This window comes from Melanotaenia boesemani, chromosome 4, assembly GCF_017639745.1.
Source record: "Melanotaenia boesemani isolate fMelBoe1 chromosome 4, fMelBoe1.pri, whole genome shotgun sequence".
NCBI classification, from domain to species: domain Eukaryota; kingdom Metazoa; phylum Chordata; class Actinopteri; order Atheriniformes; family Melanotaeniidae; genus Melanotaenia; species Melanotaenia boesemani.
Genome location: NC_055685.1, coordinates 12,219,126 through 12,244,635, shown reverse-complemented (window position 1 = coordinate 12,244,635; position 25,510 = coordinate 12,219,126). Strand labels below are relative to the sequence as shown.

Genomic DNA, 25,510 nt, shown 5'->3' with positions numbered 1-25,510 from the left:
GATCTGCTGCTATTGCTGGTACACTAGTAATCTTTTTGAGCGGATTTTGCATATGAATCTGCAGAATCAGAGGGAATGGGACCAGATTTTTGGGACATTTTTTGTTTGTAATTTTGACATGGACAACATAAAAAAACACCAAAACCTTTTCACAACCTGTATTCTAACAAGAACCAACATATGGAGAAATATTCATAAGGTTTCCACATTGTTTTACCCATCAGTCTGAACACAATTTTTCTGTTCTGTGTGTACCTGAAGTCCAACTCTAATCTTCTTTGTAAGGGCGCCCTCAGGAAAGACAGCCTGGACCTGGGGCGCTAGAGTACTACTGAGGACCCCGCCCTCTGGACCAATCAAATGACTATCCTGCTTTATCCTGGACACCACAGCAAAATACTGCGGGAAGTCTCTTGTGATGATGCGGCATATTCTTTTCTTCTCAAGCTCTTCAGGGGAATCCAGTTCTGTGACAAATAAACATGCATTGTCAGTAAATTGCTTCACCATTAGTCCTGCTTCATATTATCATCCAAGTGTTTTAAGATATAAATTCTGTCCTGTTTCGCTGTGTAACTGGATCCTGTTTGATTATTTTGTGGCTGCAGGTTCCTGCACTGATTTGCCATCATGTATTCTTGCATCAGAAATGCTGTGTGATATGATATCCGATCATCAATCACTGCTTCCCATCATAGTCCCGTACTTTCATCCATGCCATTAAGTATCTGGTTCAGCTCCTCCTCAGTGAAGTCACAGTGGTGTTCTTTCCAGCTTTCTCCTGTTTCACTCCTCAAGATGACAAGCTCTCTCTCCGTGCCCCGCAGAGCAGCAAAATGGGGAATCTCTACAATCACGGGCCTAAAAGAGGTTAAAAAGTGAAATCAAATGCAAATTGGACTTAGTAAGAGTTGACTTCAGATGTAACATCAGATATGATGTGGGAGGACATATGCAGGATCATACAAAACAAAAAAAAGAACCCATAATTCAAATTTGAACAATTCATGCTAAGGGCAACAAAGAGTCATGAAAAGTAATAAGAAGAACACATCAACACAAAGAGAACATCAATTCCAAATCAGACGGGCAGAATCCAAATAGAAACAAGACTGGAAACAAAGAAAAACATGGAGGTAGGTCAACACAATACGATGACACATCAGGTAGCTTCAGGTTATCAGTAAAAATGTCTAATTGGAAATGAAGAAAAACTAACAAAATAATGACAATGGGGAAAAGAAGCTTCTAAAAATAGTGTAATTATGAAAAAGTATACATCTTAAGGGGCACAGATGGGAAAATATATGGGTGGGCATTTGACCAGGATTCCAAAGTGGCACAGTGTCCCTTTTCCATGATCCTACCCGAGGAACTTGGTTCCTGGAGGACCCAGCTGCAGGATGCGACTGACCAAGCTCTCGCCCTCATTCAGAGGGGGCGGAGCTGTAGGAAGGTGGAGCTTACTAATCCATACGCAGCACAGAGAAGAAGCGAAGAAGACAATATGAACGCACAACACAACTGTGTTAACACAGTCACACAAGCAAATACACAAACACAAACTCTGACACAGTCTACGCGCACACACACACACACACACACACACACACACTAAAACCTTCACGTACCCCAAGAACTGAGCTCCAGTGGGTCCAACTTCTATGATTCGACCAGCCAACCCTTCACCCTCCACCATAGGGGGCATTGAGGCCAAACGATGCCTCTTGACCAGCCTGCATGTCACTCGCGTAGGTGCGGAGCACTTTCTTGGCGGTACAATGATTCTCAGGCCATTGTGACGACAACCACGCATAGCTCCGCCTCTGGCGTCTACCATGAAGCTGACCAGGAAACTAAAGAAAGACATTCCAGCAAAGGATAAACTGGTAGTTTGGCTCAACTGATTAATATAACACATAAACATATGTTTAGTTTGTTGGAGAAACCTCCATGCAGACAAAGCAAAGAAAGCAAAGAGCCACAGGCGACATTTATGACACAAGTAGAGACATTAGCACAACAACATCAAACATTAAGTCTTAAGTGGCAAGTACTACTAAGTACTGTGTACTCATTCCAAATATATTAAATATAAATCCTGTTGTGATTATTTGTCAGGAGATTGTCAAGATTAATACATTCAGATCAGCATAAAAGGATAAAAAAAATTGATATGAGTATCTTTAGCTAAAAAAATACTGAGGCCAGGTAATATAAAGTCATGCATTCTGAAATCATGCAGAGAATCAGGATGGTTATGAGGAGTTTGCTTTTGATAACTAGTAAGACCACAAAGGATATAAAAAGGAGAACGATGCCAAAAAATAAAGAGTATCACCTGCTGTTGTCATGGTCTAGGCATGGAGAGGAACGGCTAGAAGCAGAACACAACAGACACACAAACACAACCACAAACAAAACCAAGACAGTAGAATGGAAAAGAAGTGACAAGAGAGTAAACAAAAAGAGAAAGAGAGAATAAAAAATGAGTAAAAGTGAGACAAATCTGACTGGACACAAGAATACACAGCAGCATAAATTAAAGAAGAAGAAGCAGGAAACACAGACGTGAAAGGCTGAGAAATAACAGAAGAAAAAGTAAAGTTGATTCGGCAGTGACACAATGGATTTCTGTCGGGGCCTTTTTTTAGTCAAGGTGACAAGCAGAACGAACAATGTGTTCAATTTCTTGACCATGAAATTTGCTTTACTTAGCTTATGCAGATGCAAACGCTCATAAATGGGGCTGTTTTTGATGTGATATTTCTTTTATAGAAATGTGTCTTAAACACTGCAGAGACACAACATAGGCCTGAAGAATAATTTTATAATTTAAGTCTCAGAAGCCAGGAGATGTTTTTTTTAAATTTTGTCATACAAAATCAGTGTGAAGCTGTGATTGCTGCAGCATGCAGCCACCACTTAGACATGATGCGCAGGTGCACATACATGAAGCAAAACAGCAGATGTTCACAGTTATAGTTTATGAACCTAATGTGTACAGCTTTGCACACTGAAAAAGGTTCTTAGTCTGAATATAAATGTCCCTCCTAAAAATTTGCAAACACCCCAACAAACCTTTCTACATACAGTGATATGCTCCTCTTTTATGCCAAGTCTGCAAGGGTTACAGACAGTGAGGATATGAATTGCATCATGTGTTTCTATGAAGATTAATGGAAAGTTTGGCTCATTTAAGAGAGAATTCTCAGGGATTTTTTTTACAGAATTTTAATGTAATGTAATGCAATTTGTGCATGAGATTGGCTACTTTATTACACAGAATCCTTTAAGTTATTCAAATTTGTTGTGTTCTCCTAACCCTCTAAACCCTTTTTAACCTGATCCAAAAAACAAATCTGAAGTTTCTTTTGGCCCTGTAACATAATTCTAAAGAAAAATTAAATTTTTTTTTGTATAGTTAGTTTATTACTGTGTGTTTTATCAAAATTATTGTAGTGTCAAAAATATCCACCAGGGGGCAGAAAACAAGTATCAGAGCAAGTACAACTGGGTTTTTAGTTTTTACCATAAAGTGTCTCAGAAATTGTATAATATATGATACATACAGCATTAAGGGGTTAAATTAAAATGCTGCATAAGTAGCATCAACATCAATGTCACAGGAGCCTTAATGTGCAAATAGGCCAAAATAAACTCACATATGTTCTCTCATTTAGCTGCTTTCTACTCTTACTTTACAAATTTACATCAGTATGAAATCAGATAGAGCATAATTTCTCTAGGAATGACTGACGAAGTCTGCACCTTAAATAGATCTTCTGAAAATCCACAAAAAGTCAACTTGAGACCTCTTTTGGATTTGGAAATCCCTCCACACTTCTTGACATTATGGGAAAGCAGCTGTTAAGTCTGCAAGTGTGTGAAGTCTGGACATTTCAATTTAATTTAGCTCATTTAAACATGTATGTATGTGTGTGTATTGGTATACCCAGAGTGCAGCAGACTGGAGGACAGTACAACATTATCAAGGTGTTCGGCACCCCAGCTCAGCCGGAACGAGTCCTTGTCATGCTCTCTAGACAGCGCAGACACCTGCCGACCGACAAACATCAGCAGGACAGTTGGTGGAATCCAAGTCTTATGTCTGAAGATATTTTAGGTTAAATAGTAACATACAACTGTTTGTGTGCTTTGCACTCACCTGGTGGCTTGTCAACAAGTCTTCAATGAGAACTCCGTCTCTCTGGTGGAAGCTTTGATGGATAGGAGTGTGCTGGGGCCTGAAGGGAAACAACATATTCTGATTCCCTGAAATAAATATCTTTGTATTTGGTCAGTAAACGTGAGGTGACATCACCTTTATTTATATCACATAAAAAAAATCAAACGTAAGACTAAAAAGAAAATGCATGTGTGCTCTTTATGACCTGTCCAGGTTGTGGCTCATGTAGCTGAAGCCATCCAGATAATGTCCTGGCAGAGAGTCGTCTCCCAGTTCTCGGAGGTCCTCTGCTCTCAGATACTCTCCTCCATCACCTGTCATAGTGTCCTCACCTGACAAAGACACATATATGCTACCTTACAAATATTCCAACAATTCTCATGAGCAAATAAAATCAGGTAATGAACCCTTTTGAGAACCTGGTTAAGAAGATTCAGTGTTATTAAATTAGTGCATGCTGCAGCTTAAAATAAAGCAGTCATCATAATTGTTACAATCATCTTTACATCTCCCATGTCCTCCAAAATCCTCATGTAGAATGTCAGAGCAAAGAAGGAGTTTATTACAGTCTATGAGCTGTAGAGAGCTTTAGTAGAAAGCACAAGGTCAAAGACAAAATTCTCATGATTTTTTGTTTTTCTTTTTCTAATTGTCTTGTGTTTTCAGAAATTAGACGTAACACTGCACACCAAGCCAGCAAAGCAGAGCATTTAGCAGTACCTTCCAGCTCCACTGACATCTCAGATAGAGGCTCTTCTTCCACTTTCAGAGCTATGAAATATGACAATTTTAAGGACTCATGTAAAACTGCATTATTTATTGTCACTGCACAGAGAAAAACAGGGGATGACACTTTCTTCTTCAGGGTGTGATTATATAACACCACTAACTTCAACCTTTGTTCTTTTTTTAAACAGTGAGCTCTATGTGGACTGGGGCAGAGTAAGTTCATGTGTTTTGATTTTTTTTTTTTTTTTGCTTCCTCCGTTACGAATAACTAACCTTCTTCATCAGACACATCAAGGATCTCAGTCATGGTCTCTGGAACATTGAGTTTGTGTTTCTCTGTCACCGTCTGACACAATTTCCATTCATAGACAAAAATAAGACAACAAAACAAAAACACAGAATGTTTCAGTTAGATTAGATGAAATATAGGAGAAAACTTAGTGGCTCCAGATCTGTTAATCTAAAGATAACTCACCGTTGTGGTAGTAATTACTTCTTCAGTGACAACTTTCAGTGTGTCCACCACAGAGATGTAACCCAGGCGTCTGGCAATCGACAGGGCAGTGTTCCCGTTCTTACAGACAGAGTTTGGGAAAACCAGATGTGATTTTCTTTCTCTGATAGAAGATACTTTAAATGAGAGTAGAACACTCCAGATGGTCTTTTCTATCTTACCACTGTAGTGGTGTTGGGTTTGGCCCCGTGCTGTAGCAAAACATTGATTATGTGAGTGTTCCCTTGTTGTGCCGCCTGGTGCAGTGGTGTGTAACCGTTCTGTACAATAAAAAAAGGGTGAAATAAAGTTTACTTGCTGTAACAAGTAACATTCTCTGCTTGCAGTTTAAACTAAGATGAGTTTACAGTGATATGACTTCTACCTTGGTTTTGGTGTTGACGTTGGCGCCTTGTTGCAGTAAGAAGTTCACCATTTTCAGGTTTCCGTAATGACATGCCACGATCAAAGGAGTGTATCCAAGCTGTGATGTGAAAGCACAGAAAAAGGAAAAGTATTTATTTCCAAACACGAATACTTCAGCGACAGCCTTGAAAAACATGATAACATGATAGCTGATTTAGGCAAGTGCTGCTTGTGAGTACTTTAGTTTGTTGGTCCAAGTTAGCATCGTGTTTAGCCAGTACTTCTGCTGCATTGACCCTGTCTTCTTGGGCTGTGAGATGCAAAGGAGTCAACCCGCTCTGTAACACATAAAGCTCAGATCTGTCAGTGTACATTTGCAACCAGCAGGCATGCAAATCTTCACAGTGTATGGATAAGCAAGTGGCTTACAATATTAACATAAATGAAAATGAAAGCTTCTTTCGAATGTGTCACCTTGGTAGCAGTGTTGACATGAGCTCCTTTGTCCAGCAGTAGGCTGACCATCTCAGTATGTCCTTCTTGGGCTGCCAGATGCAAAGGGCTGACTCCTTGCTTGGTTAGAACATTGGTTTCTGCTCCATACTGCAGCAGTGCTAATGCAATGTTTGCTTGGTTCTTTTTGGCTGCAATGTGGAGAGGAGTGTAGCCATTCTGAAAAGGAGAAAGTTAGCTGTTCAATACTATCTGAAATCAATGAGCAAATGCTTCCTAAAATGAACATGGCATGTCAGTTCATTCTTACTCTCGGGTACCTAAATAAGTTTAAATTTGACTTACCTTTGCAGTGACATGAGGTGATGCTCCTTTGTCCAGCAGCAGCAGAGCCACATCTTGGTTGTCATAGTGAGCTGCTACATGTAGTGGAGTAAGGCCATTCTGTCAAAGAGAGCAAGTCACTTAATTTATATTTTATGATAAAACATGACTTTATAATTTTCCCATCAAATTTCCTTCTAAACACCAGTTTGATTCTAGTTACATAATAAATCCATAGTAAAGATACAAATTGTTTCTATCGCTTACTTATATCAGCATCCTACTGATGTTTCAGAGGTTTTATTAGACCAGTCTTACATGAGACATTGTTTATGCACCAGCGTGTGGTGAGTCAATTTTATATAGTTTAGGTTCTGGAAATTATTAAAAATGTGGATGACTTGTTCTGCAAGGGGGACGGATACTTATTTTGCACATAGTTCAACCTTTTCTTGAATTTTCTTTTTTAATTGTTGAAGAACTGATAGGGAGAGCCTGATCAGGCAACAGCAAACCAGTCAGACCAGTCTGGGCTTTATTGGAAAGGAAAGCAGCCTTGTCACTTTTTACTGTGGGGTAACAAGGAATTATAGAACATAGACAGTGGTCATATGTTAGTATCAAATTCAAATATTAACATTTTCAATCATTGCTGAACTATAACCTTTTAGTCAGCATCATCAATATTTAACATAAATCATTGAAAATAAAATATTTTATTTTGACTTTGTATTTACGTATAGGCTTAGCCTTTGCTATGGAGGCTTACTCCGTACCAAGTTACTGAGTGACTTCCATCAAAGTTCAATGTGCCTTTTAATGCATTATAAATCAACCAGGAGATCTACATAAACAGAAGAAATCACATAAGCTAAAATACTAAATAAATGCTAATAGCAACTCTAAGCTCAAACAAAGCCTTGCCTGTAAATTTGGTAGAGAACAAAGCAAGTCACAGTCACTCTGGAGACCAGATGCATGGTTTCAGTTTACATTGGTGGCCAAAGCAACATCTAAGTTTTTTGTATCTGTGCAGAGGAAAAGATACGGTGTCCTGCAAGTTTTAGATGTTTCCCTGCTGCAACACACCTGATTCAAATAAAAGTTTTTTAACAGCTTGTTGTCAAGTACAGCACAAGCATCTAATGACCCACTGATTTGAGTCTGGTGTGTTGCAGCAGAGAAACATCTGCAAAGCTGCAGGAATCTGGACCAAGGGGTCAGGAGTTTGGAAGGGTCTGGACAGGGGAAGAGTTTGTTAGTCATAGCACATGCATGATCTCATCTGAGCATAGTGAGTCACAACTGAGTGCTGAAATAAAAAAAAAAAATGCAACAAGAAAGTAGCAGTCAATTTCTATGAGAACTTTATAGCACTCTGACATAACCTGAAACATTGACAAAAAAGCAACTGTACGTCTTCAGATTACCTTCCCAGCATCATCAGGAAGAGCTTTACGTTGAAGGAGAAGTTTTGCTACATCAAGGCTTCCATATTTTGCTGCTACATGTAAGGGAGTGAATCCTTTCTGTGGAGGTAGAAGGGAGGCACATTCATCTACTACGTTTCCAAACTTCTGTGTTGTTGTCTTTGCATTAATTTGCATAATCACACAATCTGTGTCTCTGTCTGTCAATCACTGTCTTTATGCATCACTTTCTACCTTTGGCTCACCTTAGTGGCCAGTGAGTGTGAGGCTCCAGCCTCCAGCAGTACGGCAGCAGTCTCTACCTGACCCTCTCTGGCTGAAATGTGGAGAGGAGTGTAGCCATTGGTGGTGGCAGCATCTGGATGGGCCATGTGCTGTAGCAGCAGCTGGACAATGTCAGTTTTTCCTAAACGGGATGCAATGTGGAGTGGTGTCTGGTCCTCCTGTGGTTGAAAGTTGGAAAGGTGGAATGTGTAAGCAGAGAAGGAAAATTGGAGAAAAAAGTATGAAAGTAATGGAGTAGGAAAAAAAAAGCAAAAATGTAGCCATATACTAGATTTTTCTGCAAATCAGTGAACGGGTCTTACCGTTAAACCAAAGGAAACTGTGTTTAATAATGCTGACTCACCCTGGCCATGGCATCCACCAACGCTCCATTTCTCAGCAAACAGCGAACCACTTCCATCTGACCTGCTCGTGCTGCCATGTGAAGAGCTGTCTCACCACGCTGATATGCAAAGACACAACATTAAAGAGCATGAATACACAGAGCTGAATGAAAAACAAAGCATGCTAGAATAGCTGTGGGCACTACTCACAATGTTACGGACATCAGGAGAGGCCCCATTCTGCAGCAGAAGTAGAACAATGTTGAGGTGACCCATGAAAGCAGCTACATGGATGGGAGTCAATCCAGACTGGAACGAAAAAAGAGAGAGGAGAGATATGGGAACAAAGAAGATAGGTGAGGGGTTTTAAATGTGCAGCGATAAAAGGAAAAAAATTGGTTTTCCACATACCATCTTCATAAAACTCACCTCAGTGATTGCCTGGATGGAGGCGCCATATTTAATTAACAGTTCCATGACCTTCACTCGGTTCTTCTTACAGGCAATGTGGAGAGGAGTAAAACCATTCTAGTAGAGAAGCACATTTGAAGATTTAACTGGTATACATTACTTTTCTGTATGATTTATAGCTAGACTAATGTTAATTGCTCTTCACCAATGGACATTTATTGAAAAACTTATTTATAAACTATACTCTGGTGAATCCCCAGACATTTGACTCTCTGTAAACATCAATTTGCATTTATTTATCAATCCTTTATAATACTTATGTTCTTGTTCATGTCCCTACCAGCGCTCTAGCATTAGGATTGGCTTTCTTGTCTAGGAGGAGTTTGGTAACTCTGTAGTGGCCACAGTGAGCTGCGACATGTAGCGCCGTGAGGTAGTCCAATGTAACATCATCAACGGGCGCCTTGTGTTGCAGCAGGAGTTTCACACACTCTATGTGATCTCCCTGGGCTGACATGTGCAGTGGGGACAGTCCGTTCTGTATGGATGCAAAGACAGGTTAGAAAAAAGAAGAAAGCTGTGGGAGAGATGAGAGATTATTTTTCATAGACAGTATTGGCAAAGTTGGGCACTACCTTGGTTCTGGCTAAGATGGGTGCTCCTCTTTCCAAGAGAATTTCCACTGCTGGGTCATGTCCACTCCTGGCTGCACAATGCAGGGGCGTCAGACCATCCTGTGGGACACAAATAAATGTCTGTTTGAGATACTGCACTCAGTCAAGCAGTCACTGCAAGCTGACGGCTGAATAGTTAGAATCTAATTAAAGCTGATGCCCAGAATGTCAACAAGCCTCACCCTTGTTTTAGCATCTATCTGAGCACTTCGATCCAACAACAGAGCCACCATGTTGGTGTTGCCTCTCTTAGATGCAACATGGAGAGGTGTTATCCCATTCTGACAAGGCAGATAAGCACACAAAGGGAAGTTAGCTTTGCTAGAAAACTGATCAAATTACATTTTCAAGTCAACAATATGTTGTTTTTTTATAAGTGGAAGCTAAAATCACTGAAAAGGAAATTTTCAATAAGAGCAAAAGGAAATAAAAATGGTCATCCCTAGCTATGTACATGCAGGCTCTCCTGCATGTTGTTAGCTGAAAACCAGCAAGAAGAAATTCTGAAATGTTACAGGTAAATGCAGTTGTTACAAGTTTAGAAGAAAAGGGAATGTTAAGGTGTGAAATAGAAACTACACTGCTCTATAATGGTCAAAGTACAAGCAGCCACACATGTCAAGCTTTAATAACTAATAATAAGAAGAAAGGAGGCTCTACCCTGGCTGTGAAGTCAACAGCAGCTCCTCTGTTCAGTAACAGAGTGGAGACGTTCACGTTACCATAGTGAGCTGCGATGTGCAGGGGGGTGAAACCACTCTGTTTATGACATACAATAAGAGAATGCAGAGGAACAGGGTGAGAGGGAGAGGACACACAAAACAGCAGAAAGTAAGAAAGAAAGAAAAAAGGAAGAGTGCTTCTATTTAAGTGCAATGATGAGGCAGCATGCTGAAAAAAGACAGTCGTGTAAGAAGAAACATAATAAATGAGGATAAACCAAAATATCACATGCGATGCATTATGCATGCATGAATTTCTAAATCAGCTGTGCTTGCTTAAAAAAAGCAAAAAAAAAAAAAAAAAAAAAAAAGAACAAAGAGCAACAAACACTAAAGTATGTCTTTTTGGAAAAAAGGTTGAAATTAAGGACATTAAATTAAAACTGAACACAGAGCAACTAAATGTTGGCTAAACTTAGCACAGAAAGCAAGGAAATCTGTGTTTGGTTCATTATTTTCTTTGGTCTGCCAATGCTTCTTGGCAATAAATCTGGTCTATTGCCTTTTTTAAATAGTGCCCCTTTGGAAAAAATATGCATTTGTGGGATGATCAGCAGAGCTGAATGTGTGACTTAAACATGGATAAAATTGCCAAATCTTCTCACTATTTACTCTTGTTTATTGTGGTTAATTGGACGGGATGATTGAAGTCTTAATTAATAAGACCCGTTGGCAATTTAAAAAAATTTTTATTCATTTAACAAACAGGGCCTTTAGTATTTGGACGAATGATCCACAGCCACAACAGCAAGGCACCTCTGCCTCATGTTGGTCTCCAACTTGCTCAAACACTGCAAAAATCTGGAGGTAGTCTCTGAAAAAAACTTGGAGGAAAGAGTTCAGTTCCACAGTGTGGAGATATGGGATTGCCACTGGTTAAGTTTTTTCCAGTGAGGGAGATGGCGCTCAACATCATCAAACTGCCTCCACCAAAAACTGTTACCCTATTGGTGCAACAATCAGCATAGCATTCTCCTTGTCTTCTCCATACTTGGGGCAAATGATCCAATTTGCTGTAGGCATAATCTAAACTCATCACTAGACATAATGTTCCTTCACATGCCAAGCTTCCAGTGCACATGTTGAAAACAACAACACAAACAGCCCTGATGCTGAAGGGCAGTTGAGACAGTAGAATTGGTAGAGAAGATTTGGCAAGTTTTCATGGGTGCAACCCACATACTCAACTCTGTTGCTCATCCCACAAATGCATTTTCCTTACAAACAAGGCACCATTTAAAAAGCGGAATAAACAGATGCTAGATTTATTACCATGAAGCATGTTTACAACAAAGAATTAATCAACCAAACACAAATTTCCTTGCTTTTGTACTAAGTTTATTTACCTGCTTGGACAGACAAGATGAACTTTTACATATAAGCTACAAATAAAAACATCTACAGTACACATTTGTAGGTCGGTTAACTCCTTACCTTCCCATTCTGATAGTCATGGTGCAATTTAATTAAAAAAACACAGTTAACTTAAAGATCAACAAAGTGTTTCAGAGAAGAAAAACAACAATACTAACATGCTTAAAAGTACTCATGCTGTGGGTGATGCAGAGAAAAAGTCATGAACAAAGATGTCAAATTTATTTGTCAGAGTTTAGGAATAAAAATCTGTAACACAAAGTCATTTAAAAGAACGACTCATTTAAAAGTAAAAAAATAAAAACTGAAAACAAGTCATTAGTAATTAAATGCAATGAAATAGCATACACTTGGAATGATTATTTCTGTCAGCCATGCAGAATGTAGCACAGCATAGTGAAATCCATGCATTTACACAAATTTGACATGCAGGATTTCCCAATGTCAGAAAAGTATCCATTAAAAAGGGAAAACATTGGGACAAAAGAGCTGAAAGAGATGGGCAGGAGTGATAAAAGAGAATCAGATGAAGAGGTGAAAGTCTGTATACCTCTGTGGTCCTATTGACCATCATCTGGTTAGGATGCATAAAGAGAGAAAGGGGGGATAGGGTGTAGGACTGTTAAGGAAAGGACTTCACAACTGTAATATAAAACACAGGCAAATACAAGAACACACATAACCAGGCATATTAAGAGGGGCCTGGTCAACCAGTTTTATTAAAATTAGTAATGTGCATGCATATACTCAATAAAATGAATAAAACTGGCATTTAAATACATTATTGTGCATTTCTTCCTGCTTACTTCTGTCATTTATGCTTTAATGCTGCCTTCACAATTACACCCTCTCTTCCTTTTTCCTGATTTCTCTTAATTACTTACTCCCTACCATCAAAGCTTCTCCCTCCTTGAACAATATATTTCTATTTCCCTCCCTCACCTTAGATTGGACATCAGCATTGTGGTCGTTCTGGAGAAGTAGTGCAGCAGATTTGGTGTCGTCTTTGCGAGCTGCTATGTGCAGAGCCGGCAGACGGACCTTACCCTTAGTGTCATGCTCCAAAAGCAGGGAGACAACTGAGTTGTGACCCTGCTGGAGAGCAATAGCAAGTGGAGTGAAGCCATCCTGGAGAAAAAAAAGCACAAAAAGGAAAGGGTGTAATAATTGTTTTTTTAAAATAGAGAAATGAATTCAACATAATGAGATATTACAAACAAACATACTTCAGTTGCAATGCTTTGGTTTCCTTCATTTTCCAGCAGGTATTGCACCACATCCAAATGATTCTCCTGTGCTGCCATGTAGAGCGGAGTGAAGCCATTCTGTAGAGACAAGAGAATAAAGTCCATCGTTGCTCACTGAGACTTTATTACAAACTAACATCCTGCTCTAATGGCTTACTAATTACTTTTGATAATTCTCACCTGTGACTGAGAATTAACATCTGCTCCTCTTTTCACCAACAGTTTGACAACTTCTTTCTGTCCAGCCAATGAGGCAATGTGGAGGGCAGTGTTTCCTTTCTGCAAGGCAAAACTAAGGTTAAGAGGTACAACCAAATATGCATCCTATGTGAATATAAACATCAGATTCAAAGAAGCTCAAATATTAAATGTGTAATAGACGTAGAAAATCAGAAATCTTGCCTGTAAAACAAGCCATAAAGTTATAAAATCATTGTCATTGTCTGTATGATGGATGAAGCATCCTGATATCATCCATTGGTTTGTGGCCTTTCATTTTGAAACTGTGCTGAGCATTTAGTCTTTCACCCTTTTGCCCCCATGAAGGTTTTTTAAGCCGAGAAATACAGATTAGAAATGGTCAGTGAGGTTTCTCACTCAAATCCATACATCATTGTCTATTTTCTATAAATCACCTATAGATTACACAATAAAAATGTAGTTATATATAAAATAAATATTATTAACTAGGTCTTAAAAACACAAATAAACCCAGAATTTTAGTTCCTTAAATTCCTGTCTGATAAAAAAACTAATATTAAACCTTTTCAGCATGTCTGTTGCAAGCATTGGTTCTTTTAGCTAGCACAAGCTATGAAGAGTAGTTAGCTGCTTCAAGCAGTCATGGTAACAATAGAAGATGCACAACTAAATTCTGTTAACTTTCTGTTGCTTTCAACAGTAAATGCAATGACAAATGTACAGCTTGTTGGTTGATCAAGCCATTGACAGCAATATCTCTGTCTGGCTGACAGGAGCTACTTTTTCTTTTTGTTAACCTTTTTGTGGTAAAATTTTTTAAAAATTTACTGAACACGGGTGAGAGGATTAATAACTGCTGGGGTTTGACTTTAACAACCAATCGCAGCCGATGCATTCAAGCACCACCCAACCAGAGAAACACAGTTCTCTTCCACAGTGAGACAGTGAGCAGCAGTTTAATTGCATTTAAAGTTACAGATATTGTAACTTTTTATAACAGTGCCAAAGGAGACACAGTTTAAACTTGAAAAGCATATAATATTGATTTATAAGTATATTAAATTTGAAAAATGCAGTATGAAATGTCCAATTTAATATATGCTTCTCAAAACTAAACCACATGTATGTTGCAAATCAGGACACAAGTTCTATGATGAATCCCACAGAACATATTCATGTCAGTCCAAGGACATAAGCAGCATGGTGACAGATTCCATGTCAGCTGTTTACTTGTTGCCTAGCTGTTAAAGGTGAAGCATGACACGTTCACTGACTCATATCAAACAGCTTGCCAACAGCATACTACACACTCACTCATTCCTCTTGTTCCATTTAGCTGAAAGTAGAATAGCGCTATACTATGGAAGTATGGGCCCACTTCTTTTTGTTCTGGTTTTTCCCCCGTGCAGGGCTAAATGCTCTGCTATAGTCGTACAGGGAAAGTTAATAGCAACTAACATTGCACTAATTTACATGCATACCTTAGTGGATGAGTCAACAGGTGCTCCTCTCTGCAGCAGTTCCTCCACTAAATCTGTGTGGCCTTCCTTAGCTGCCAGATGCAATGCATTGAGTCCATTCTAGAGAGAAAACATTAACATTAGAATAACATAAACCAGATATGATAAAGCAGCTATCATATTACTACTGAGTACATATGAATTTACACTGACAAACATCAGATCATATATTACACTTTGGGAAATGTATATTCCCGCAAGACAGGAGGCTTTTCATAAAAAAAAATAGACAGACTACTAACAATTGTACAATCCTTTGCATTTAAATGTAATATTTCTGCAATTAAGCACATAAATTTTGTGAATCCAATAGATTTGGAGAGATTATAGAAAGGCAGTGCAACTTGATGATCTAAAAAGCATCTTGCATAAACACATAATTATCTTAATATCTTAACTATCTTAACATAATTATATGTAATATTTTAGCCCATCATCTGACCCTTTACTGAAGCCACTCCAACATTACATCTTAAAAACAATAGTATCATGTTGTGATAATGTTTTTTAATTCAACAAATTTGAGACAGATACATTTCTATAAATTATTTCGACTATTTATACTCAGGAAATTCTTCAATTCATCAGAGGGAACAAAAGAAGTTTTAGTCCCCCCCCCCCCCCCCTTTGGGATCATCAAAGCCTCAGATCCACTAAAACAGGGCTACAGATAAGCAGCAGCAGCACGCAAGGACGGTGGTGTGTAAATGTTTTACACTGACAAGCGCTCACAACACAACTGACCTATTTAGCCAACAAACATGCATATATATATATATATATATATATATATATATATATATAGCACCTCCAAAACAGACATTTGTAAACACAGAGAAAAATGATTCACCTCATCCTCCTTTTTTTCCATTCTGCACTGTGTCCCTTTGAAAAAACAGAACTTAAAACTGTGTTTATCCTTCAGATTTCCTGCTTCCTTTGTCAAACCAACCTTCTACGTTCAGTGTCTTCTCCTGTCAAGAGTGCTCTGCTTTCTCATGATTTTTTTGATCTTCGCTATCATCTGCCTTCTTAAATGGTGCTCCTAATTGGAATTAGAGGTGATTCAGTTCCCCGCCTTGTGCCTTCTCTATTTCCTCTCCAGCTGCAGGCTCAGTGAGATGTTTTACAGAGAAGGAAACCTTGGGTCCCAGCTTTGGAAGCTTTCTTGACTGTGATGTAGACGAGGAGCTGTTATGCTGCTGATGCTTATATCATTCCCCTATTCCGTCTCTGCTACATACAAATAAAAAAATAGGTGCTCTCCCTCTTCCTCTTTGAGTTGTCAAATGCCAAACAGCCAACAGGGTGTAATGTTTCTGCACAGTCATAGAGATGATGTGTGACACACACACAAACATAGATAGTCATTTTTAGAAGCCTCTGAATATGTCAACCTTTTCAAAAGAAAAAAAAAACAAGGCTATTCCTGAAAGGCCAAAGTATTTAAGTGGATGGTCAGTTGAGAGGCATATGATATGACTTTAAAGGGTAAAAATCCCACTATACTGCTGTGCTGCTCCTAAAATAATATAATTAGGCATAAATTATCTTAAAACCAGATTTTCTTAATGATCTACTACTGAAAAATGTAGGAAAGTAATGTTTTAACTTTTAAAATATTCTTACTTCTAAATCAGCTCATAATTAAACCTGAGATTCTGGTTGCACAAATATTAACATGTAATACACATGGTTATGGGCACTTACACTTTTTTGACTGATAAGTCACTGACTAGCATACCAGCTGCATCACAGATGTTACTGTCACCATAATCTTTGCCATTCATCATGTGATGGGTGTGTTATCCTGAACTTGAGATGTTTGTTGTACTTGTCTGATGGTGACATTTTCACTGCGACAGTGAAACAAAACAATGTACAAATGCGATACCAGATGCTCTTTGCTGACATTTGACCAAGCAGAGAGTTTGTGTAATGCATCAGCTGTAAAATGGAGGACCATGACACAGCAAAAAAGAGTCAATCTTATTAGAGTGTTTCAATCACATTTAAACCATTATGTATTCCAGGAGAGACAAGCAAAACCACCAACAGACACACATGTGGACAGATTCTGTCCCACAAAGTGATTTAAAGCTCCTTTTCCTGTGAGCTGAGCTGCAACTGAAAGCTTCATTTAGCTAATGGACATTCAGCCTCAGCAGTTCGTAACCCCCCCACCCCAGCAGGATGGAAACTCTGATTGAACTCACGCTACGTTTGACCACTGACCTATCTGTTCACATTGATATGGTGTTGCTTTCAGGGCACAAGTGTCACAGAAGGAAACATTTTTGAGAGAAAAAATGAATAATATAAATGCAAACAGATTAAAGAGTAATATCACTCACCAAGGATTAATATTGTGGTAGATTAGCGGAAAAGTCTGGCCTTTAATTGTGGAACAGAACAGCTTGCATACATGCAGCCCATGCACACTCTCATACACAAACAGATAAGTCTATTATATTAAAACCAAGATGGCACATTCCCTTCTTTTCTCTGCAGCTCTAAAATGATAAAAAAGATATGCTACTTAAAAACTGATGATAAAATTTTCTGTCAACAGAATTATTTGTATTTGATTGCTTCATTCAGAAAATCTGTCCAACAGAGCAGCATCGTAGTACAACTGTGGCTTTGGCAGGGTGGGAATATATCCCCTTCCTCCTCTTTTACTAACTTGGAAGGGCTGCTTCTTTTGGCACTAGGCTCTGGCCAGTGCCACACGGTTGCTGCTTTCGAGGACTGGATTCTTCAGTTATTAATGAACACACTGCAGAGTTTCCAGCTATTTAGGGTGACTTGCAGATGTACAGTGAGTAACACCAGTGATGAGAAAACACACAAGTTTAACTTTAAAGAAATAATGATTGTTTCATCCGATAAACTATACAGCTCTGTTTAGATTTGTATGATTTCATGCCTTGTGATGGTATTTTCATCAGATCAGTGAGACCAGTGAGACTACATCCCTCATGGCCCTGTTACTGATAATGTCTCTGTAATTGCACTCAAATTGCTTATCCTCTAATGCTACATTGGCCCACTCATTTCTTTGAAAGGTTGCGTTGTTATGGTTGTTAAGATTAGTATCAGATTCAAATATCATTATCATCAATGTTAGGATAGTGATACCACATCATCAACTCTAAAAAAAGCTTCAGGTAAACTTGCTACAGATCCTTTGTACATAACTAAAGACATGACAACACTTTAAATGTCCTTATCTGCTTTTTGCAAATTTCAAGAGGACAGACATTTGCGGTTTTTCTCTTGAAATTTACAAAAAGCAGATAAGGATGCATTGAATATGACACTGAAAGAGTGCAATCAATTGACAGAAAAAAGAAACTGAATGTACACAGCTGATACAACTACTCATGGAAACTCACAAACCAGTTCATTCAGACTAATCAAGTGTAGATCTGAGTGGCTGTTTGACAATAACAAAGAAATGAAAAATGTCTAATATGCTCAAATCTGTAATTTCAGATAGATCTGTGATCAAATCTCCACTCCAAACTAAAAAGAGCCGTTGGGGTGTTTACATATATTGACTAATAAAAATTCCATCTATGCTAAGGCTTATTGGCCTCAGGACCAAGTGCAGACATGACTGGGGTATATATGAAAATGTCATTCACATTTTTGATCACCCGACAGGGTCTCAAATTTGATCATCTGACACTATGAAATATCAAGGGCAGAGCTCTCATGTTGCAGGACAGGGAGTTGCATGTGTGTGTGTGTGTGTGTGTGTGTGTGTGTGTGTGTGTGCGCGCGCGCAAACACAGCCCTTTAGAGTTAGCTGCCCCTCTTGGTACAAAAACAAAACTTACGGTGTCCATGCCAACAAACAGCAGCTATGGGTGGTCACTTGCCACTTCCTTGCAACCAGCCAATTGCAATCGAGTGTATAAATAGCTGCTGTTAATTTGCTGCAGAATTACAAAAGGCCAACAGCAATGAGACAGTGGAATATAAGGTATGCACACGAACACGTTAGCTCAACTCTCCTTTTAAGCTGCCTTGTGACTGCTGTAAATCATAGCGGCAGAGGAGATGACAGAGCTGCAGGGGGGAAGGATTTCACCCTCTATATCCCTACTTGGTGGAATGTGGCTGAGGGAGGGTATGGGGGTTAAGAACAGCTGCCAGCGGGGGACACACACCCCTCAAATGCTGCTAGTGTTGGAAATGAGAGGGTGGGTGTGGTGGAGGGATGCAATTTTAGATAAGAGGGTGCTTATAATGGGCCCTAGTATGTTTAGTTATGTGCTGACCGAGCCAATTCATGTGACGCCAACATGACACAGCATAGAGAAGGTCAGCTTAAACTGGTTTGACTACTGGTTTAAAGGACATATGCTGAGTTTGGTTAAGAATACGTGCACAGTAGCCTTTAAAGAAAAGACATCAGAAAATATTTTGTTGTCTAATGTTTCTACCTTAAATGAGACGTATGTTAATGTTTTCCTGATAACCACTTTGGTGCAAGAATCAGCTATCTTTACCTTTTCAACATCTGCCCAAAATTACATCTAACAATTTACTTCCCATACAATGTGCAGCACAAGAGGTGGAGTCCAGGCCCCAAATGTAGACTAATGATTTATTTGATTTCAATGAAAATTAATTATGCTTTTATAGCAGGAAATGTAGAAACTTGCAGAGCTGATGGAGCAAAAGAATTGACGGGGGAGATCAGTAACACAGCAGAAGCATGTGGTAGTTGGCAAATTGTGTGTATGGAAAGAACAAAAGCAAAACTAACTGAGAACCTACACAACAGATTGTGGCCCTGTACATAAACACAAGTACTTTGATAACTGCAGATTTTTCTTTGCTTTCACCTACATGTAAAGGCTGTTTTTCACACTGAATGTTTTGAGAAACACTTTTGAAGATTTTTTTTTGTTAGTTAGAATTTTTTTTTTTTAAATTTTAACCTTTCAAGTTAAGATTTTCACTGACTGGACCGTCACAGGGGCTTTTAGCTGTGTGCTACTGCCTTTATGGTTTCATGAAAATGAGCCCATTTGCTCTTTTTTTACATAGCAGACCTAGCTAAGATCGCCTTGGTGCTAACCTTGCTAACATGATTATGTGTGAACAAGTAAAACTCTTTATAAAGTACACTTCTACATAAAACAACACTTAAAAGACGCAGAAACTTATGTCAATGTTGCCGGTTTCAGACTGAAAAATGGCAATATTTTCATAAATTAGCCATGACATTATCAACCTAAACTGGGTGGAAAATGTTCTGTGAGTCAGCAGATATTCACTGCTTACGTTATGGTGAATATTATTTACATAACTTCAGCATCTTATGGCGTCTTGAGGTAAAGTTTCATATGTTTGCAATATAAAAACATAAATGGTGTTTAAAAACACACGATTTGAACAAAACCAGTAGCATGCACACCACTAGCAGCAAAATAAATAATTAAGTAAATGAATAAAATTACCATCCATCACTGATGTTAGCTTATGTTAGCATTAGTAAGAGGTTTTCTTACCTGGTTACAGGTGGTGATGTCCACTCCATTTTTGAGGAATTCAAGGACTTTGTCAGTGTTCCCCGCTCGAGCAGCCCGGAGGAAACTGGTGTTACTGTCAGACTGGAGAGGTGAAAAAAAGCTCATATTAGAAAATTTAACACAAACATGATATTATTTCCACAAAACAATCAACATTTCTTTTTTAGCTCAGAAGAAATTACTAGCATTAGCTTTGTTTGCTGCCAGGAAGTGCATAGCATCACACAGACGTCTGACCATCTTGTAAATGTTGTATTCCTCTTGAAAAGATTACATACAGTTAGAAAAGACTACAATTTTTTGTAGAGGTTTGCCAGCCGTATTTGACTTACATGGACACCTTACCGATCCCCATTCTGGATAACTTATGAAATGATAGTTTGAATTAGCCTTTGTCATCAGTAATAAGATTTTTTATTCTGCCTCTTATTTTGTTAGTGGGTGGCTAAGGTAAAGGGATTAAAATGATGTTTTGCTTGTTTGTGTTCTGCTTTGTATGTGTCTTTTGTTATTTCTTAAAAATGTGAAAATAAAATACTCTTAAAAAAACGTTTCTTTTTAAGGTTTGTTAGATAGATCTCATGTGGACTTTTGGCTATTTGTGAATCTGTCATAATTAATTTTTGTTTGTTTAAAATATTCTTTATCATTTTTTTAAAACGATGCTTTAGTCTCATGCTTATGTAACATTTTCTATACAATTGTTTGAAAACAAAAATGCAAATGAGGAGCTAATTTAGAGGGATCAGAAATTGTTGTGGGGGGTTGTGGAAGTAATACTGCTTGTAAGAGTATCTTTGTAGGCCGTTCTAAATTTAACCACGAGTTAGCTGCAGAGAGCAGTCGCAACACAAACACACATTTACATCCTGGTACATGAAAATTCACTTCCTGCAGACTCTCAGTATTCTACATCAAATCAAGTTCTAACACACAAAAAAAAAAGATTTAAAGATTGAAATTCTCTTAGTAAGTCATTATTTAACATGAGGTCTGTAACCTCTAAATTAAAGTTTCACACTGAACCAGCAAAAGAAAATGTTGATCTCCTACTTTAACTCTACAAAGGATGAAACAGAAGAACTGCTCTACACGTGACTTTCTCATCTGTGTTGGAAATAAAATCAACTCCCCCTCCCCTTAACATTCCAGTCACACAGCAGAACAGAAATAACTCTCCAAAACAGTGTGAATATTTAAAGGTCCAAAAGGATCAGACGTGGGAAACAAAACTGTCCTTCAAAAAGATATTAACAAACATTTTTTCTTTATAGCACATTTTTAGAAACAATTTGACAACAGTTCATGTAGATTGTATATACTACTGCAGCAACCATAACATGTTAGTGGCAGGGGAAAAAAGAAAGGTAAAACTATAAATAAATACCATTATAAAACAACTCTGGTGACAAATGGTTAACAAATACAAGTTGAAAAATAAAATTTCAAAATAAAATTTTGAGTTAATATTTGATTTAAATCATTTTAAATGTTTAATTTATTTCTTTATATAATAAAACAAAAAAAATAAGTATTTTTCTAATTTATTAAGTCAATAAAACATTTGAACATTGTAAAAAAAATGTATATGAAAACTTGAAAGCAGCCAAAAACTTGAAACAAGAAAGTTTTCTGTCCCTTTTTGGGGAAAAGAGCAGCTAAATGCCACCATGATCAAAACCATAGTCAGTAATGACATGTTTTCTTAAAAACTAACTAAAAACGTTTAACAGATAATCAAAATAGTCGTCAATCAACTGTAACAATCAATGGCTAATAATAATGAAATGGGATACCCAAGAGACTCTAATTCTAACTAGAAATATTGAAGATGGTCTATTGCATGTTGACAAGTTTTAACCTCCTTTTTATTGCTTAAGTCATCAACTGGTGGGTGTTCAGAAGCTCTATGAGCTTCTAATTACATGATGTGGATGAAGCCACACCTCAGTGTGGGGTCACAGGTCAAACCTCTCACATGAGAAATCCCCACACACACTTACACTAACACACACACATACGTGAAGGCTAACAGCTGTAATAACTTAGCAAAAGAACTTTTCATCTAAGTTTTAGAAAACATAAAGTCATTAAAGCAGCAGAACCGGCTTTTTCACATCTTACCAGGAAATCATCCAGTTCATGTCCGGAGTCAGCAGCCTTGTAGTAATCAGTATGCTGGGTTAAATCACTGTCACTCCCATTGACCTTTAAAGCTTTAGCTGATCCACAGGCTTTACATGTTGCTGCATTACCCATAGTTACCTGAATACTGTGCTCCCTCTTTACTCACTGTACTATATAATATTTATACAGTTCACCCAAATCCAATCCTTACAGCTTGTCTTGCATCCTAAGGTGAAAGACTTTCTGCTATTCCCCTGATACCTGCAAATTCTTGGTCCAGACTATGTTAACATGGCAAATCTTACTTCATTCTCCATTAATACTTCCATAACCTTTCTCATATTCCATTAACCAAATCCCTCAGTCAAGTTCTGTCTCTGTTTGTATTCTTCATCTATCCAAGGCCCTAAGCTGACTGTTGTTCCTCTACCTCCCCTCTTTCTCAGTAGGTTAACAACTGAACATTTAACCCTCACCGTCTCTCCCGCCTTTGCTATTTTTATCATTCCAGATCATCAGTGCTACCAAGTCCCCGGTCCCTTGCTCTGTGTGACCAGGGTGGGGTGTGAGACAGCTGGGGTTGCAGTCAGAATGTGGCTGCATGGTCTGCAAGGCTCCCCAGAAACACCAAAACACCAGATGTCCAGCAAAAATATCAAATGCTACCTTTTTTTTACACTGGCATTGACTGCTAAACCTCACTCTTAACTGCGATCCACTAACATAGGAGATTATATATTATTATAAAACATTTAGACTGCAGACAGTAAAAGCACTCTTACTGCTGTTCTGCTGTGCTTTTAAGTCTTTGTGATCAATATTGTAAAAACAGCTTATAATGCACACAGCACTCAAATGTGTGTGTGTTTGTGTGCATGGTAAGACTACTCTGCAGAGGCTCTTATGTTAAAGATGAGTAATATTTATCAGAACATCCTTTCTGAATTCATATGGTATCAGATTGCTGATGCACTGAGTTATGCATGAGCATGAGTGCTTAGTTTTAGGACTAATCTCAAATACTCTCCTTGGCTCTGCCACTTGCCCCCAACCCCCTGTTTTGCATAGGTAAACTGCCCTTTTTCTTATAGCTATTAGGGCTCAGTGGTAAATCTTAATGCCCCTTTTAAGCCCTGGCTGAAGGACTAGATGACTACTAATCTTTCACCCCTAAAGGAAAAAGGGCACTTTAACTCAGCAAAAGTATTGATAGCTGAAAAGGGAGGAACTTAGATTGGGCCTTAGTGTTTTCGATTAACTGCCAATTCACATATCCAAGTCATCTAAAAACTTTACAACTACAGATCAGAGTGACAGAGAAAAAAACAGTTAGCTACAGTACATGATGTGTGTAGATTGATGTTAAGTCAGTCAAGTTGTGAGGTAACACTGTTTCAAGTACATGCTGAACACTTTAGAGCTCATTGGCAGGAAAGCTCAGATCTTTTCAAGATTTTCACATTTTGGAGCTTCAGGCTCATTGATTTATTTTCTTCTTATTCTATACACAGTTCCTTTAAATGTAAAATCATAAACTTTAATAAAACAAAAGAGTATCCCATTTGCAGTTTGCACACATTCACACACTTTCAGTTGTGCTCTTGTACATCCTTCTCCTAAACACTGTGCTTCTACAGCTTGTCTGGTGTGTAGATCAAATTGAATTCACAGGACATTCTTTGCAAAATAGTGTGCATATAAGGTTTTATTATTCAAGATGTGTGAAAACCAAGAAAACTAGGTGGAGAGAACCGTCTATACAACAGACAAAGCTGTGTCCAAGCTCATGCACGTAACAATAACAACAAAAAAGGAATGGCTGCCCTCATCATTTTGACACGGAAGAAGTCTGAAAACAGCAAGATACTTTTAGATCTGTAAGAGAAAAGGCTCCGAACTGATGAACCAAAGATTTACCCTAATTCTGCAACAGCACACATGGAGAAAACCCAACAGTGAGCCTCACTGAGCAGCATTAATATGATCCCAACAGTCAGGCACAGTGGTGGCAGTATTGTGTTGTGGGAATGTTTTTCTGCAGCAGGAAGAGGGAGACTAGGGGTCTGCTAGTGGGTGTCTTCATTCCTAACTATTACAACATGAATATTTTTTGTGCAGTTGTGAGGATATTTTTATGGTATGAAGGCTAATCAATGTTCTGTGGAAATACATTTACAAAATTTCCCCCAGCACTTTTGGCAGTGCCAGTGAGTCATCAACAAAATCAGCTACAGTAGCGAAGCTTCTGCATGTGTTAAAGAAAGGTGGGCACATATGTGGAAACAGTTCCTAAGTTACAAGTGTACTATGTAAATGTATTGCTGAGCAGAACAGAAACAAAACAGTAAAAATGTTCTTCCACCAACAGCATTCAGGCAAATTTTCTGCAGATTCAATAACTAATCCTAAAATTCAATTAAATTCAATTCAGCTTTATTTGTATAGCACTTTAAAACAATGTCATCTCAGGGAACTTTACAGACAAATCAGTGTAAGCCATTTCGTAAAAAATAATAGCCTAGTTAAGGAAAGGGCTATTTTTTAAAGAGGTTTATAACTGTAACTGATTTAAATTAACATCATGTAACTTTCTGAACTTAAAAATGTGTGTTTATGACTCATTTTGATGATTAAGTGAAATTTATTATATACGTGGAGCCATCGTTGCCCAGGAGCACCACAAAACCGAAAAACTGCAACTTTGCAACTTTTTCTTCTGGGACACTGCATCCTTTTACAACTGAATTACACTCTACGCATCACTCCCTAGCAACTGGATATCAACACACTGGCCATATTGAACAAACACAGAGGCTGATTCATCAAAGAAACACAAGAGCACATTATCATGGGAAGTGTGGGGAAAAAAGAGAGAAAGAGACAGAGTAAGAGATAAGACAAGAGTCAATATCGGACTGACTTTTACCACGTAGAGAGAGCTCAGAGTACAGGTAGGATTCAAGATGGATTAGCCGTCATCAGGGGGCACCTCACTGAGAAAATCTGCCAAAATTCAGTAGTATTTCTATTAAATGATTTTTATATTTTGCATCACTCTTAGTGTCTGCAGATTGAAGCATTCTGGGTAATGTT

General features: G+C 38.3%; 1 protein-coding gene across 4 annotated transcripts in view; it reads right to left on the bottom strand.

Annotated features, from left to right (window-relative positions):
• ank2a (ankyrin 2a, neuronal) overlaps window positions 1–25,510 on the bottom strand; it is an 80,041-nt gene that overhangs the window by 40,516 nt on the left and 14,015 nt on the right. For 2 of the 4 annotated variants that reach the window (XM_041982642.1, XM_041982643.1), the window contains exons 2-32: window positions 20,270–20,371; window positions 14,703–14,801; window positions 13,201–13,299; window positions 13,000–13,098; window positions 12,716–12,901; window positions 12,324–12,347; window positions 11,834–11,842; window positions 10,338–10,436; window positions 9,860–9,958; window positions 9,639–9,737; window positions 9,344–9,541; window positions 9,022–9,120; window positions 8,803–8,901; window positions 8,613–8,711; window positions 8,230–8,427; window positions 7,985–8,083; window positions 6,576–6,674; window positions 6,252–6,449; window positions 6,017–6,115; window positions 5,797–5,895; window positions 5,594–5,692; window positions 5,394–5,492; window positions 5,192–5,264; window positions 4,395–4,521; window positions 4,169–4,247; window positions 3,956–4,059; window positions 2,342–2,377; window positions 1,632–1,856; window positions 1,368–1,466; window positions 707–861; window positions 256–467 (exon numbers count right to left, since the gene is read on the bottom strand). In XM_041982642.1, coding sequence (XP_041838576.1) covers window positions 256–467; window positions 707–861; window positions 1,368–1,466; window positions 1,632–1,856; window positions 2,342–2,377; window positions 3,956–4,059; window positions 4,169–4,247; window positions 4,395–4,521; window positions 5,192–5,264; window positions 5,394–5,492; window positions 5,594–5,692; window positions 5,797–5,895; window positions 6,017–6,115; window positions 6,252–6,449; window positions 6,576–6,674; window positions 7,985–8,083; window positions 8,230–8,427; window positions 8,613–8,711; window positions 8,803–8,901; window positions 9,022–9,120; window positions 9,344–9,541; window positions 9,639–9,737; window positions 9,860–9,958; window positions 10,338–10,436; window positions 11,834–11,842; window positions 12,324–12,347; window positions 12,716–12,901; window positions 13,000–13,098; window positions 13,201–13,299; window positions 14,703–14,801; window positions 20,270–20,371 — 3,510 coding nt within the window. The remainder of the gene's footprint in view (window positions 1–255; window positions 468–706; window positions 862–1,367; window positions 1,467–1,631; window positions 1,857–2,341; window positions 2,378–3,955; window positions 4,060–4,168; window positions 4,248–4,394; window positions 4,522–5,191; window positions 5,265–5,393; window positions 5,493–5,593; window positions 5,693–5,796; window positions 5,896–6,016; window positions 6,116–6,251; window positions 6,450–6,575; window positions 6,675–7,984; window positions 8,084–8,229; window positions 8,428–8,612; window positions 8,712–8,802; window positions 8,902–9,021; window positions 9,121–9,343; window positions 9,542–9,638; window positions 9,738–9,859; window positions 9,959–10,337; window positions 10,437–11,833; window positions 11,843–12,323; window positions 12,348–12,715; window positions 12,902–12,999; window positions 13,099–13,200; window positions 13,300–14,702; window positions 14,802–20,269; window positions 20,372–25,510) is intronic. The other 2 variants (XM_041982644.1, XM_041982645.1) reach the window with 1 other exon arrangement.